Source organism: Fopius arisanus, unplaced genomic scaffold (genome assembly GCF_000806365.1).
Source record: "Fopius arisanus strain USDA-PBARC FA_bdor unplaced genomic scaffold, ASM80636v1 scaffold00034, whole genome shotgun sequence".
Classification (NCBI taxonomy): Eukaryota; Metazoa; Arthropoda; class Insecta; order Hymenoptera; family Braconidae; genus Fopius; species Fopius arisanus.
In genome coordinates, this window is record NW_011887773.1 from 651,069 (window position 1) to 667,766 (window position 16,698).

The following is a 16,698-nucleotide window of genomic DNA, read 5'->3' on the forward strand; positions in this document are numbered from 1 at the left end:
TTGTACTCCCGTTGAATGATCATAGACTGAACCACATTCAGGAGTTTATGAAGCCACATCTGCGTCCAAAATTGAAGAAAGTTTCCAAAATTGTATTATTTCAAGTTTAGCGTATGTAGTAATTGCTAAACCGATGGCGTATGGTGCCCCGACATTCTGTCTCTGTTTATTGGGCACTGATAATAAATTCAATAGTGACCAAGTTATCGCTCGCTGGACTTATATCATTGACTGTTTGAAGGAGCAGGATATCTCAGTACTGGGAGTGTCCTCGGATGGAGATCCAAGATTACTGAAGGCAATGCGAATTGTGAGCCAATTCGGATTGGACGATAATTACTATACAGATTCTCACAAAAAAACATCGGCCATGCCGTTTTTTCACACGAATGTTGAGCCCGCGATAATTCCAATCCAAGATACCATCCATCTCGGAGCCAAGTGGCGAGTACGCTTACTAAAACATTCCGGACTCCTACCGATGGGCGATTTTTTAGTATCCAGAGGTGACTTACAGATTTTAATGGAAACTGTGTCGAAGGATAAGCACTGCTTGACAGAAAAAGACATCTTTAAAGGATAAAATGAATTATCCATCGGTAGAAAAAATTAGTCATGTTAGAGTCACCGATTTACTTCGACAATATGTTCCCAATAGCGACGGAACGATACTCTATTTAGAAATGATAAGACTGTTCCTGACTGCATTTTTAGAGGAAGACATGCCACCTCTTCAACGCGTGTATAACAGCTGGTACTGTATCTTTATTTTGCGTTGTTGGAGCTCGTGGCTGCGTAATAAAGCTGAGTATAAAATCTCCGAAAATTTCATCTCTCCGAATGCATACTTATGCAAGGAGATCAATGCCTATTCATTGCTCAATTTAATTTTCAATTTAAGAAAACACCCATTAACAGTAAATAACCAAACAGATATGTTTTTACCGTGGCTCAACAGTAGTCAGCCATGTGAGAGTTTTTTCAAGCGTCTGCGATCCATGACCAGCACGTGCTGTACTATTGTTCATTGTAGTCTTCTTGAAACCCTCCAGAGAGTCAAACGGATTCAATTACAAGAAGATATTTCTGATGGTCATTTACATGAACAAACAGAACAATTTAAATTCCCGCGCGTGAAGAAGAATCAGAATCAGAATCAAGCAAGATCTAGATGGTTATTACGTGATACAAAAGAAATTATGGGAGTAATGGAAACTGCAAAGAGAGATGCGTTTTCGAAAATAAAATACGTCGGAATTAATGTCGATGTGAGTGAGTGTGATAAAATATTTTGTAAACTGGCAGGGACTCAGAGTAATGATAATAACGATAATGATGAAATATATATAGACAAAGTTGACGCAGAAGAAAATACAGAGAATGGAATCACAGAGAACCCAGAAACAAATGTGATTGACAGTCCAGAAGGAAATACTGAAAATTTGTTACAGGACTTGACAACTCTCTCTGCAGTTCAAGGTGAAATACAATTGAAAGTTTTTGATGCATTAACCATTAAGCTCCATCCACTAAGTGCTTTTGTGGTCGTAAAAGATCGCGCGAATAATGAATTAATTGTAAGAAAGTCCTCAATTTGTTGGCTCTTAAGCAATAACCCATCTAGTTTGAGTAGTGATAGGTTACAGAGAGTTAAAGATTTTGAGGTAATGAAAAAGAAGGAGTATTAGCAAAGCAATAAATCGAAATTTAATGGAGAGAAAAATTTTATTAAGAAATGTGATGAAATTCACATTGGTGATTACTGTATGTTCAAGAAGATTGATAATGCTAATAAGTATTTCATTGGACTTGTATTATGTTTTGTCTATTTAGAGGGAAAGACTTTAAGGAACCAAGAATATTCTAGTTCGTTTGCCTATGTCATAAACAACACCAAAGAAATTGGAGTCTTATGTCAATGGTATGATCTAATGACCATGAGAGAACTTGTTCGTGTGCCCATGGACGTACATGGTTACATAAATATTGAACAATATCATATGACACTCTCGGGTCCCATTGTCAATGAAAATGGTCTTCAAGTTGAGGAGAATATTTATAAGAAAATTAAAAAAATGTTCTAAATACCTTAAGGATTGAAATTGTATTTTTAAATATTCGTTTGATCAAATAAAAGAAAATGTTCTGATTCAATTACAATTCTCCATATTTGGGAGTAGTAAATATGAATTATTAGAAACGATGATTTCTAAAGTGACTTCTCGAAAACAAGAAATCATTGAAAAATACCAGAAATCAGGGAAATCATTGAAAATCAACAGAAATCATGATTTCCAATTCTGATTGAGAAATCGCTGAAATCATTGGAGAAATCACAGGAAATCAGTGAATGTCAGATATCACTGAACCACTAAAATGAGAAGTGACTAGGCCCTCGGGGATATCCGCGCCACTGGCAAGGGCAGAGTGTTCTGGCACCCAACAGTTCCTCTCGCTGTCTGCCGAGAGTGGGTATACTGGGCATATGACGCGGTGTGCCTCACTCACTCGACAGAGCCGCTTCGGCTGACTCCCAGTGCGGACCACTGTGTGGTCAAGCTCTCTAGAGCCTCTTGGAAGCTCCTAAATCCGTGCATTGCCACCTTCGCTCTCGGGGATGAGGTTAGCTCCTCTCTCGGCATGCTCTCTCTGCCCGCCTTGTGGTGTATAGTTCGGGTAAGATCTGCAACGGGATTTTTGCGAATCTCGCACATTAAACTAAATTTTGGATACTTCGGTTCTCTTATCTCCTATCTCGACCCTTTCCGGAAATCTTTCGAATCGTCGAAGGGTGTGAGGACTGGGGCCCGAGTGCTTAGGGTGTTAGGAGGCCTGGAGACAGGCAACAACCGAGGGGCTGGTCACTTCTCATTTTGGTGGCTCAGTGATTTCTGGCATTCACTGATTTCCTGTGATTTCTCCAATGATTTCTGCGATTTCTCGATCAGAATTGGAAATCATGATTTCTGTTGTTTTTCAATGATTTCTTGATTTCGAGAAGTCACTTTAGAAATCATCGATTCTAATAATTCATATTTACTACTCCCAAATACCGTCACTGTCCCAGTTGATGCACGCCGAAGGACAACTCGTTGAAAAATTCCTTATCATTTCATTTTTTTTGGGCGAAAATGTAACTGCAAATTTTGAAAATCATTCCCAGTATCTTCGGAATAGAGAAGCACACAAAAAAACAAAGAAAACGTAGAAGTTTATTGAATTAATGGAAAACTAAATGAGAGCCTCTATGTCCCAGTTCTTGCACGGCCAAAAACAACATGACGGTGTTTTTGCACGCTTCGGTCCCAGTTCCTAGACGAAGTGAATTGAAGGCAACTAATTTAGATAAACATGAAACCTAAGCTAATTACAATATGAAAAATTGGTTTTATTATGCCAGTATCTATTATAATATTTTTAGTAACAGAAACATTAGGACTCTATCTTAGGTTTAGCAGCCTTAACAGTTTCCCTCTTTTTCTTCAAGTCCAAATTCTTTTCTTTCTTTAAGGCACGAGCTTTGTTTCTAATTTCCATCTCCTGAGCCTTTAATTCACGTCTCGCCAGTCGTTCTGCTTTTTTCTTCTCAATAATTTCCCTTTCTTCTTTCTTCTTATTAAGTTTCACTCTGTAGAAATTATTCCAAGCGTCGCCCGTTACTGCTGATGGTGGTGTCTCCTTCGGCAGGGCTGGAGGAGCCGGTTTTTTGGTAACAGTGGGCCAATGAACAGCTTTTTTGAGTGGAGATGGGAAATTTAAAATTGAGCATTTGATCTCAACTAATTGCTTTGGCGATAGGCGATTATCCACATTATCCTCCAAGTGATTAATGTCAGCACTATCTGAAGATGTAGAATTCTCGGTAGGTTTATCTTTTGATTTTTCTATTAATTGAGTTGATTGATTTTGCCCCTCTTCACGAGCTGCGTCTGACGTAGACACAGATTCTGTGGCATTTTCACAATTTTTATTTTTTTTGTGCTCAGTGTGAGATACTTCATCGCCACAATTAAAATTTTCGAAAGTAACCGTTTGAGCCAGTGGGTGGCCATTGTGATTGTCCTCTGAGAGACAATTATTGTTGAGTTCATCTCCAAAGCAGCAATTGAGATCTTCAATTGCACGTTTTGAATTTGGGAAATCATTATCAGGTAATAGAATCCCTTCCTCAGAAAAACGAAAGATCAGGCCTTCGGGGACATTTTCGAAATCGTCAAAAATGCCCTGGAAAGAGATTTGTGTATCGTCGATGTCTGGAGGTTGAGAAGCTTCGGCAGAGAACGAACTACAATTTGCATCATCATTAATCTGTAAAGAAATAATAGGAGACAGTCGAGTAGAAAATAAATTTCATAATAACTCCAAGTCTGAATTGGTTTGATTTATTAAAAACGTTTATGATTTATTAAACAAATACATGATTATCAATAGATTGAAAAATTTCTTATCAAAATTGTAGAAATAAAATTCTAAATAGTTAACAAGTAATTATTAATTCCAATATGATTTTTCTAAATTTGAAGTGGCACATATTGAACGTGGACGAAAATTAATTGTATACGAAATTCATCATGATAGTTGGAAAAATTAATCAAATAATTATAATTAATTACCTGACTATGAGCAAGTAAATACCTTCTGTGAATTGAAGTTTTCCTCACTGTCCTCTCGTGCTGAAGGTGTAGACGGGCTTTTAAAGTCATTGCGTCTGTGAATATTGCGGATTTTTCTCCAGATCTGGAAAAGGCCCTTCTGAGAGATATCTCCTGACCATTCCTCGTCGTCAGCTACGAGTTTGAAACTCTCAAGAAGTGAGCTGGGAATGTTTTCTTCCCAGAGTTGAATAGGATTCGTCTGTGTCTGCTGTGTTGGAACAGCGGATTCCTCCAATAGTTGCCGTTGTGTTTGATTCAGTTGTTTTGCGTAGTTGATTGCCTCGGGGTTGAATGGATGCAGACCTGTGGCACGGAATCCACTGCTGAGAAGTTCTTCCCAGTTCAATTTCTCAATAGCTTGCTTCAGAACACCTCCAAAATGCTCATTTTTCAATTTATCACCGCCATTGGCGAGCCTCCATTCTGGAACTACTTTTTTCCAGGCCGCCTTCAATGGATGAAAAACTGCGACGTCTAGAGGCTGAAGAATATGAGTAGAATTGGGGTAAAGTGCGATAACTTCTATGCTATTCTCCCGACACCAATCACTCAGCTCAAGAGTCAGGTGAGATGAGTGTCCATCCACAAACAAGACAACTGGAAGTTGAATTTTATTTTCGATGAGCCAAGGATGAAAAGAATTACGTATCCAGTCCAAAAAAGAAGTTGCCGTCATCCACCCAGTGTCTGAGCGACCAATCGTGTAGTTTTTAGGCATAAGAGATGCAACAGTGGAGGGTATGCGAACGTACTTGAACATTATCATGGGTGGCAAGAGTTGGCCATCGGCGTTTCCACAAAACAGTACAGTGCGACATTCCTTATCGTCATTCTTTACGATGTTATATGTAGATCGATCACCTGTTTTTGTCAGAACTTTTTGCCCGGGTGGACAGAGAGCGAACGACGATTCATCGCAATTGAAGATCCGTGATCCATGGATATCCAATAAATCTTTCTCAAGCAAATAATTTTTTTGCTTTTGAAACCACTGGCGAATTCTCTCCTCAGTGACTTCAGCTCGACGATACATCATATTCTGCGACATTCTTTCACTGATTTCTGGATGGCGTTTCATAAAACCCTCATACCAATGCCTTCCAGGACAATCATTAGTGAAAATGTTGTTCATTTTTGTCGATTTCATAAGTCGTTGGACAGAATTCAACAGTTGATCCTTGATAATAGGGTGTCCCTGTTCACTCATGTATAGAGCCCACTCGACGAGTTTCTTCTCAGTAACTTCCCCTAATATACTCGCAGGACCTGGTCTTTTTAATACAGGCTTGGAAATGCCCTTGTTCTTCAAAAATAATGTTGATTTGGGAATGTTAAACTGTTTGCTTGCCGATCCAAGGGCCATTCCGGCCCGTACAGCCTTGAGAGCTTGTTGTAATGCCTCATTTGTGTAACTTGGAGCACGTAATTTGTCCTTTCTAGTCTTAGTCCTGAAAGTTTTTAAAATTTATCATTTCTTCTTACATGCCTTTTTAAAAATTTAATTCCACTGTTTGTTCTCTTCTCACCATTTTCATTTTTAAACGAAGAGGGAGAAAAAATTGCAATAGCAATGAGAATAAAAGAAAACAAAAATTGAGGTTAGAAGTTCAGAATATAATCGTCTATCAACTGGTACAACGTCAAATTTCAATGACCCAGTTGCTAAATTTTATGTTTTCTTTTACACAAAATCATGCTTTTTCATTCTTTTGTTTCTGCTTTCGTTCTGAAATGTCCCCTTAATTATTACGAACCGATAAATATCAATTTTATACTTACATTTTATTGTTTCACCCTTATGCAACCTGAGGCGATTTTAACCACTACACGTTCCACAACATCGATTAGACAGGAAATCTGAGACAGCTCTCAAGAAAAATGATTTTTCCAACTTTTCAGCGGGTCGTTTGATTTGGAGGAAGCTTGCAACTGATAACAAAATAATCCCGCTTGTTGATTCGCAGAAAATATTGCACGTTTATGATGCCGCGAGTTTAATTTATTACAAATTGTCTCGCGAGAGCGCACTGCGTCTACGAATCGGGACTCGTGCATGAATTGGGACAGTGACGGTATAGAGAATTGTAATTGAATGAGAACATTTTCTTTTATTTGATCAAACGAATATTTACGAATTTTCACGGAGGAAGATAAAAATAGGAGGAACTTAGAATATGGAGGATGAGGCCCAAAGGGCCCGAGGGTCAGGAAAGGCGATGCTAGGTGAGGGGAATTACTCAGTTTTTGTGAGGGATCATAAATGGCAGACTGAGGAAAGTTGGTGTGAGGATTGGCCCAGCCATAAAGGCATAAAGAACATGAAAATGAAAAGTGGTAAAATGGTAAAATCTATACATTTGATCACCAAATGTGAACCATAAACGCAAAACTTTAATTTACCCTGTCTTCACCTTTATGGTTGGACTGATGGAGGTGTTGGGGAAAATGTAAGAATTTTGGAAAACAAGAAGACAGAGAATTTTTAATGGGGGAACGACCCAAAGGGGAATTCCCGAAGGCTCTAAGATTCGCCTGTTTGTACGATCCACACATTCCGCGTCGGAACATACTCCCCTGCTACAAAATATTGAGGAGCAATTGAAAATCTTATAGTCGGTAATCTAGAACTATATTAATTGACACGTTTTTCATCTCGTTCGTCGTTATACAGTAAGGGCGCGAGCTTCTTGACGTTGCGATCAAATATCCCCTTGGCTGTTTTCAATGTCACAGTTCGAATGATGTTGTCATTGCCTGGATGAGTGTGGATGACTCTGCCTAGGGCCCATTGTTGTGCTGGTAGATTGTCTTCTTTTATCAGAACTATGGTGCCTTCTTTGATGAAGTGTTCTCCCTTAACCCATTTTGATCGCAGACTTAGTTCGCTTATGTATTCTCGGTGCCACCGACTCCAAAAGTCTTGCTTAAGTTTCTGAATATGCTGCCAGGATGATAATCGATTGGTTGGAGTTTGTGAGAAATCGGGGCCGCGAAGATTCGTTACAGAGTCTCCGATCAGAAAATGTCCAGGCGTGAGGGCAATAACATCGTTCGGATCTGATGAAATTGGTGTAATTGGCGGTGAATTCAAAACCCCTTCTATTTCGATGACGAGTGTGTTGAAGGCTTCGAAACTCAAAAGTTCATCTGTCACTATGCGTTTCGAATGATGCTTGAATGATTTAACTGCAGCCTCCCACAGACCTCCAAAGTGAGGTGACTGAGGTGGTATGAAATGCCATTGGATCGATTTTGATGAAGTGTAATTTTCGATTTTGGCTCGATTTTCTTCATTCTTGAGAAATGCATAGATTTCTGTAAGTTCATTATTTGCTCCCACGAAGTTTGTTCCATTATCAGAATATAGATTGATGCACATACCTCTCCGTGCGACGAATCGACGTAGGGCAGCAATAAATGTTTCGGCGGAGAGATCGCTGACGACTTCCAAATATATGGCCTTCACGGCGAGGCATACAAAAACTGCGACCCAAATCTTCACTCGGCCCTTGTTACGGAATTTCCTTTCCTTTATGAAAAAAGGTCCGCAATAGTCGACTCCGACGTTAGAGAAGGGACGAGACTCTGTTACACGAGCCGTTGGTAAGCTCCCCATGATATAATCAATTGACGGGGGCTTGTGACGAATACATTTAACGCAACTGCAGACAATTTGTCGAGTTACATTTCTTCCATTGAGTGGCCAAAATCGACGACGAGTAGCATAGAGTGTGGCCTGCGATCCAGCGTGTAGATGCTCGATGTGCTCATTTTCGATGATGAGTCTGGTAACATGGTGACGTTTCGGCAAGATGAGAGGATGACGTTGGGAAAATGGAAACTGAGCATTTCTTAATCGACCACCAACTCGTAAGAGTCCCCGTTTGTCCAGAAAGGGACTGAGCTTATTGAATTTTGCCAATTCTGATTGCTGAGTTGGAGATTTAACATCTTGACGTAATGCTCTGATCACCGGGGCGAAAGTTTCTTCTTGTACCCAATAAATGATTGCCTGAAGAGCAGCCTCCAATTCTTCAGCTGCCATTGGACCAGTTTTGCGATTTTTCAGTCTGAGGCAATGTGCGATTATTCGTTGGAGTTTTTTCATCGATGAATACCAGGTAAGAGCGTTTCCTTGTCGTGAGATTTTCCCGTTTGTGCTATGAGAAATGGCGAGGCATACCCTGGCTGGTCTAAGTTTCGGCTTCCTTTCTTCGGGCGCTGATAATGAGAATTCGAGTTGTAAATTAGGCCAGGTGGTTTCTTCAGATGCTAGCCAGGGTGCTCCCATCAGCCAAAGTGATGGTTTTATGAACTCTGAGGGAACCTGTCCTCGAGACACCAGATCTGCTGGATTCTCATGAGTCCTCACGTGCTTCCAATTACTGATGTTGGTTTTTTCCTGAATATTCATGACTCTGTTGCTTAGAAATACAGGCAATGTATTTGAAGAAGTATTTAACCAGTGCAGAACGACAGTGGAGTCCGTCCAATAACATATTCGATCAATTCGGTGGTGAATGCATCTTTTCAAATTGTCAACTAGAGTCGTTAGGAGTAAGGCACCGCACAATTCTAACCGTGGAATTGTTTGCTTTTTGAGTGGAGCAACTCTGGACTTAGCACACAAAAGGCTGACACTGATATTCCCATCTTTATCCTTTGATCTTAGATAGACACAGGCTCCATACGCTGCTCGACTAGCATCGCAAAATCCGTGGAGCTGTAGCTCAATAGCTTCTTTGATTCGCACTCCGCGTGGGAACTTGATCGTTTGAACAAGTGGTAATTCTTTGTAATAATTACTCCATTCCTCCTGAATATCTGGTGGCAGTGGTGTGTCCCAGTGAACCTTCAACTCCCAGAGTTTTTGGATGAATGTTTTTGCTATAATGACAACAGGTGATAGTAGACCTAGTGGATCGAATAATTTTGCTGTTTCGGAGAGGATAACTCTTTTCGTTATTGGCACATCGGTTGAGGATTTCACGAAATATTGGATTGAGTCCATCGTAGAGTTCCAAGCAAGCCCCAAGGTTTTCAATGTCTTGGAGTCTCCCAGTAGTAAATGGCGATTGATATCATCGGGTGTAACTTCTTGAAGCAGTAAAGGATCATTGGAGGCCCATTGACGAAACTTGAAGCCTCCCCTTGGACAAGACGCTCAGCCTCTTGCTGGATAGCGATGGCTCCTTGCCTCGTGTCTGCTCCTGATATCAAATCGTCTACATAACAATCGTTCTTCAAGGCTTGAACGCCAATCGGGTATAAATGGCCGTCATCTTCAACCAGCTGGTGAATTGACCTAATTGCTAGATATGGTGCTGCTGAGAGGCCGAAAGTCACAGTATTGAGTCGAAAGGTTCGTACAGGTCCGTCATCATTACGCCACAAAATCCGTTGATACTTCCGATCTTCTGGCCTCACGAGAACTTGCCTGTACATTTTTTCAATGTCAGCGGTCACGACAAAATAATGGATGCGGAATCGTATGAGTAATGCAAAAATGTCATCCTGAATAGTTGGTCCAACATACAGCGTCTCATTCAACGAGATTCCAGTATGTGTTTTGGCTGACCCATCAAAGACTACTCTAACTTTTGTCGTGAGGCTGCCTTCTTTGAACACTGCATGATGTGGCAAGTAATATCCGTAATCGACTAGTGAAGAGGGACTTACTTCCTCCATGTGTCCTAGGTCAATGTATTCCTGGAGAACTCCATTGTACTGCTGAGCAAGTTCTGGATTTAATTTCAAGTTTCTTTCACATGATTTCCAGCGATTGTATGCGCGTGATCGCGATTCTCCGAGTCTACCAATGTTATTGTTGAATGGTAGCGTGACAATGTATCTTCCTGTGGAATTGCGAGTGACGTGATTTTTGTAATGTTGTTCGGCAATAGTTTCTGTATCTGTGGGCACAGTAGTGGATACTGGTTCTTCAATCTCCCAGAATCTAGCCAATTCGAACTCTGAAGCCTTGGTGGTCGTGACATGGCATGAATGGTTTTGTTTGGGATTAGAAGTGGGTGCTCCCCCTCCGATCACCCATCCCAGAGAAGTTCTTAATAAATAGAGCTCTGGTTGATCTTTGGGAGATAATCGCATCTTATCAGTTCCTAAAAGTCCAATAGTGGTCCCTGTTCCGATTAACATGTCAATAGGTGCTGGACAGAAGAAATCTGGATCAGCAAGTTTCAGATGATTTGGTTTTCTTATTTTATCTCTGTCGAGTGGTTGACCAGGTACAGTCTCTGAGATGCTGGGAATGATCAAAAATGTCAATTTTCTTTTCTCATCATTGATTCGCGATTTTATAGTGGTAGTTACTATTTGCTGAGTTTTTGTTAGGAGATTATGCAATCCTCCAATGGATGCCAAAAATTTTTTCCGATGGAGACCTAGTACTGTGGCTAGCCTTTCTGTGATCAGATTTGTAGTGGAGCAGCTGTCGAGTAGTGTGCGACAATTTATGAATTCATTATCATTCTTCATTACCTTTATCTTGGCAGTGACCATGAGCTCGCAAGTTGACGCATTAACAATGAGAGATGTGTGATTTGGAGAACATCCTGACGATTGATGGCCTTCTAGTCATGCTGAACTATTTGAACGATTTGTAGAGCTCGTTGGGGTCAGAGCTTCCTTCTGGATGTCCTCCGCGTTGTCTTCTGTTCTATGCAGGAGTGTATTATGTCTTTCTTGACATATTGAGCAACCACGCGAATTGCATCTGGTGACTGTGTGTCCTGGTGACAGGCAGTTAATGCACAGGTTGATTCTCTTTGCCTCCTTGTATCTAAGCTTAGGCGTGAGTTGCTTAAATTTGGGGCACCTCATAATGCCCCATACACATCCTGATTTTCCATACACATCCTGCACTTCACTTCGTTTGTCACTGCAGTGGTTATGAACGTTTGTTTATCTCGTCGAGGGCGTATGAAGCTACTCTCTTGATCGTTAGTTGGCCTTGAACACTTGGATCGTTTCTTCAAGAAGGCCAATAGCTCAGTGTATTTGGGCAATTCTTTTGGGCAGCTCGGTGCAAGTCCCAATGACTTGCTGTGTAAGAACTGATTTTTGACAAGAGTAAGTGCACCAGAGGAATGTCCCAACCTTCAACGTTTTCGCCCAGATTCTTCAATTGCATTAAATGTTGGTTAAATGTATCGATCAGCTTACTCAGTGATTGAGGCGTGTCTCTTTGTGGACGTGGATGTGCAACAAGCCGTTGCCAGTGGCTAAAAATTATTTTCTCTTTATCTTCGAATTTTTCCTTTAATATGTCTAGTGCTGTAAAGTAATTGGCATCCGTGGTCCTCAGTGAAGAAATCGCCTCTGCAGCTGGCCCTTCCAGATGAGTTCTTAAATGCTGTAGCTTTTCCACTGGCGATAATGCGTGTTTATCGATGGTTGCCATGAAGGCGTCATAAAACATAGGCCATTTCTCAACGTTTCCGTTGAATTTACCAAAATCAACTACTGGTAATCGTGACCATAATCCTGACACTTGATTCGATGTTTCCGATCCGAGTGATTGGTTCAAGTTGTTTGCTGACGGTGGGTTTGCAGGTGTCAGAATTCTCAATGCCTCTCCATGAGCCTCATCGTACATTGCTTGAACTTCGAAGCGCCTTGGTGATTCTAATTCATCCAATTCTTCAATTTTGTTTTGTATGGCCTCAAATGGTTCATACCTTTTCTTGAGTCCTTCCCAAGCAGCTTGGATTTTCTCTGGTATGCGTTCTTCCACTCTCTCGGCATTGTATGTATCCACAAGAGCTTGGAAATTTCTAATTGCCCCCTGGATGTTTCCACGTTCCCTTCTAAGGGTACTGATTGAATCGGCCATTGTTACCTCAATATTAGGAATAGCCGAAGTTTTTCTTGGAGGCGAATGTGCGACACTCATTCAGTATGGTTCACAATTAGCACTATATGCTGACTGTCATATCCAATGATATGTGAATAAGAGATGTCTTTATTGCATGAATTGCAATGATCCGTCACTGTGTCTGTATTTCAACAACAATATGTCGATTTAGCGAAAGGCACTTGTAAGTTTCCACTTGCTGATTCAGTATCCGGCTCGAAGGACCATAAAATGTTCGGGTAGAGAGCTATTTTTTACACGAACAGTAGGAAGGCGAATTGTCTATGCAAATAATTGATTAACACAAACACTGATATGAAAATGAAACTATATTATTCTCAACACAGAGATGTACAAAATTGATGGATGAGAACTCGCAAGTAGGAAAAGGTTGATGTGTTCACAATGAACTCGTTTTCGCAACTGTCTGTTTGGAAAGTAAGGAAATGTGAAATGGAAATTCTGCAAGGGCGGGGGATGAATGAAAAGAGACGTGATTGGTTACTTACGAACTGGGAAGGCAATTTGATTGGAGGAATTTTCACGGAGGAAAATAAAAATAGGAGGAACTTAGAATATGGAGGATGAGGCCCAAAGGGCCCGAGGGTCAGGAAAGGCGATGCTAGGTGAGGGGAATTACTCAGTTTTTGTGAGGGATCATAAATGGCAGACTGAGGAAAGTTGGTGTGAGGATTGGCCCAGCCATAAAGGCATAAAGAACATGAAAATGAAAAGTGGTAAAATGGTAAAATCTATACATTTGATCACCAAATGTGAACCATAAACGCAAAACTTTAATTTACCCTGTCTTCACCTTTATGGTTGGACTGATGGAGGTGTTGGGGAAAATGTAAGAATTTTGGAAAACAAGAAGACAGAGAATTTTTAATGGGGGAACGACCCAAAGGGGAATTCCCGAAGGCTCTAAGATTTGCCTGTTTGCACGCTCCACACATTCCGCGTCGGAACAATTTACAAATACATTATCAATCCTTAAGGTATTTAGAACAGTTTTTTAATTTTCTTATGAATATTCTCCTCAACTTAAAGACCATTTTCATTGACAATGGGACCCGAGAGTGTCATATGATATTGTTCAATATTTATGTAACCATGTATGTCCATGGGCACACGAACAAGTTCTCTCATGGTCATTAGATCATACCATTGACATAAGACTCCAATTTCTTTGGGGTTGTTTTTGACATAGGCAAACGAACTAGAATATTCTTGGTTCCTTAAAGTCTTTCCCTCTAAATAGACAAAACATAATACAAGTCCAATGAAATACTTATTAGCATTATCAATCTTCTTGAACATACAGTAATCACCAATGTGAATTTCATCACATTTCTTAATAAAATTTTTCTCTTCATTGAACTTCGATTTATTGCTTTGCTAATACTCCTTCTTTTTCATTACCTTAGAATCTTTAACTCTCTGTAACCTATCAGTACTCAAACTAAATGGGTTATTGCTTAAGAGCCTACAAATTGACGACTTTCTTACAATTAATTCATTATTCGCGCGATCTTTTACGACCACAAAAGCACTTCGTGGATGGAGCTTAATGGTTAATGCATCAAAAACTTTCAATTGTATTTCACCTTGAACTGCAGAGAGAGTTGTCAAGTCCTGTAACAAATTTTCATTATTTCCTTCTGGACTGTCAATCACATTTGTTTCTGGGTTTTCTGTGATTCCATTCTCTGTATTTTCTTCTACGTTACCTTTGTCTATATATATTTCATCATTATCGTTATTATCATTACTCTGAGTCCCTGCCAGTTTACAAAATCTTTTATCACACTCACTCACATCGACATTAATTCCCACGTATTTTATTTTCGAAAACGCATCTCTCTTTGCAGTTTCCATTACTCCCATAATTTCTTTTGTATCACGTAATAACCATCCAGAACTTGCTTGATTCTGATTCTGATCCTTCTTCACGCGCGGGAATTTAAATTGTTCTGTCTGTTCATGTAAATGACCATCAGAAATATCTTCTTGTAATTGAATCCGTTTGACTCTGGAGGGTTTCAAGAAGACGACAATTAACAATAGTACAGCACGTGCTGGTCATGGATCGCAGTGATAAAAAATATCTTTTGTCTGTATGTCGAAGAATATTTTTCCAGCGAATAGGAATGAGAAATCGCCTTCGGTAGCAGTTTCATATTCGCTAGAGAAATATTCTTTTCACAAATATTCGATTCACATCAGTGACGGAAAATACTGTGAGGAATGAATAATCATGAGGATTAATAGACGAAAATTACAATATAATGTTTAATTGTTGAAATCGAGATGCAAAGGTCTGAATTACACAAAAAAATATGCCATCGAAAATGAATGGTTTGAATTATAAAAAATGCCACTATTTTTATCTCACCGAATAAATCTCAAATTCTTACAACTATTCTCTGCAAATGTAGACAGTGAAGAAGATGTTAATAGATGGAGAATTATATTCTCACATGAATTTCTCATCTTAAATAATATTATCTGACTTAATATCAATCTGATGAGTCACAAACGCGCTTAAATCTAGAGAAAAGGAAGTGATGAACTGAAAATGATGCGACTATTTCAAAAGATAAATTATGATTTATAGAGTTGACATTTTTCAAAATCAATTCTTTTTCTATGGTCTGAGGTATTTTTTTTCTGCAACCGGACAGAATACTCTGGAATGGAGGAAGAAATAAAAGTGATTCTCAAAAATGTCCATAAGTTAAAGGAACATTTCCCGTTTTTAGTTTCGATACATAAACATAATTTATACAGCTTAGATTTTTTTAAACAAATTCTTTCTTACATTCTAAGTTATTAAATTCAACTGTTTTTTAATTTTGCAACAATAATAATGCGGAAAATGAGTAATAATAATAATATTAAAGTGAACAATTGGTTACTGTAGAATACTCTCAGATAAATGGAAATTTTAGTTTTCGAAAATAGTGAGTCTTTTTTACCAATTGCAATATTCGAAACATAAATTGTCCTTCAGCTTGCGATTTTTTTCAAAACTTACAAAACTGGAATTTTTTCGCCTCTTCATGCTGACTTTGACATTCCCTTCTGTCGTTTTGCTCGTCTGCCGAATCGATCTCCAGCACCCGAGAACCACTTTGAAAGGCGAAGACGACAATCCTTCTCATTCCACTCCTTTCCTAATTTTTCTATCACCGCATCTGAAATTTGCGTTATAAGACAGATTACACGATGACGAATGTTGGATTGAAATTTTCCATGCAATTTTTTCTACTGATGCACATAGGAAAATCGAAGGAATCATGGAATACTCCTTCACGTGTTGTTCATAAAGGAAAAACTGATGAATTGCAGAAAATCCAAAATGTTGTTGGAGATATAACTGAATTTACTGTAATTTCTTCATTACTTGGATAAGAAAATTCATATCGTCCACTTCTCATTCAATTTTCATATTTTTGATCCCGGCATTCGACACTAAAATTTCATAGAAAAATTCCCTGATAATGTAAAGAATATTGGAATAACATCATAATTTTCGATTTAATGTGTAACGACTCTGATGGTTGGCACCCAGAGCTAACCCAGAGTGAACCCAGACTGGGTTGGCACCCAGAGCTAACCCAGAGTGAACCCAGACTGGGTTGTGTCCAGCAACCCAGTCTGGGTTGAGCAAAAACACCGAGTTGAGGTTAAATGGTGAATTTGGAGGAGATCTAAACGCAGGGTGTACTATGATCCTTTTCCGATTGTTGCTGAGTTATTTTAAGCATATAATGATATTGTTGAAGGATATGGATAATTAAATGAATATGTTTGAACGCTAATGTGCTAGCTCTGGGCAAAATCCAAAACCCAGACAGATGATTTTTATTCATTAACGAGGTAGAAATGTTGGTGAACAATTCTGGGGATAACTGTATGTTCAGAGCGACCACGGGAGGTGTATTAAAATAAGGGGAAGGGTGGCAACGATTGTTTGAGGGATGAAATGCCAACTCTGGGTCAACCCTGGGTCACAGTCTCCATCCTAGAGTTGTCTTTCTCTATATTTAATTTTTTTTTAATATCGAGAAATAAATAAACGGGGTGAATAAAAAGAATCATTTAACCATTTGAATGATTCTAGGGTCACCTAGACGTGCGGAGGCGACTTGGAATATATTTAAAGTG

The 16,698-nt window shown here is 39.4% G+C and overlaps 1 protein-coding gene across 1 annotated transcript; it reads right to left on the reverse strand.

Moving 5' to 3' along the window:
- Positions 1-9,695: 9,695 nt before the first annotated feature.
- Positions 9,696-11,174, reverse strand: LOC105266012 (uncharacterized). The gene has a single exon (XM_011303889.1). It carries the CDS (start codon positions 11,172-11,174, stop codon positions 9,696-9,698), a length of 1,479 nt encoding a protein of 492 aa, XP_011302191.1.
- Between the last annotated feature and the right edge of the window lie 5,524 nt (positions 11,175-16,698).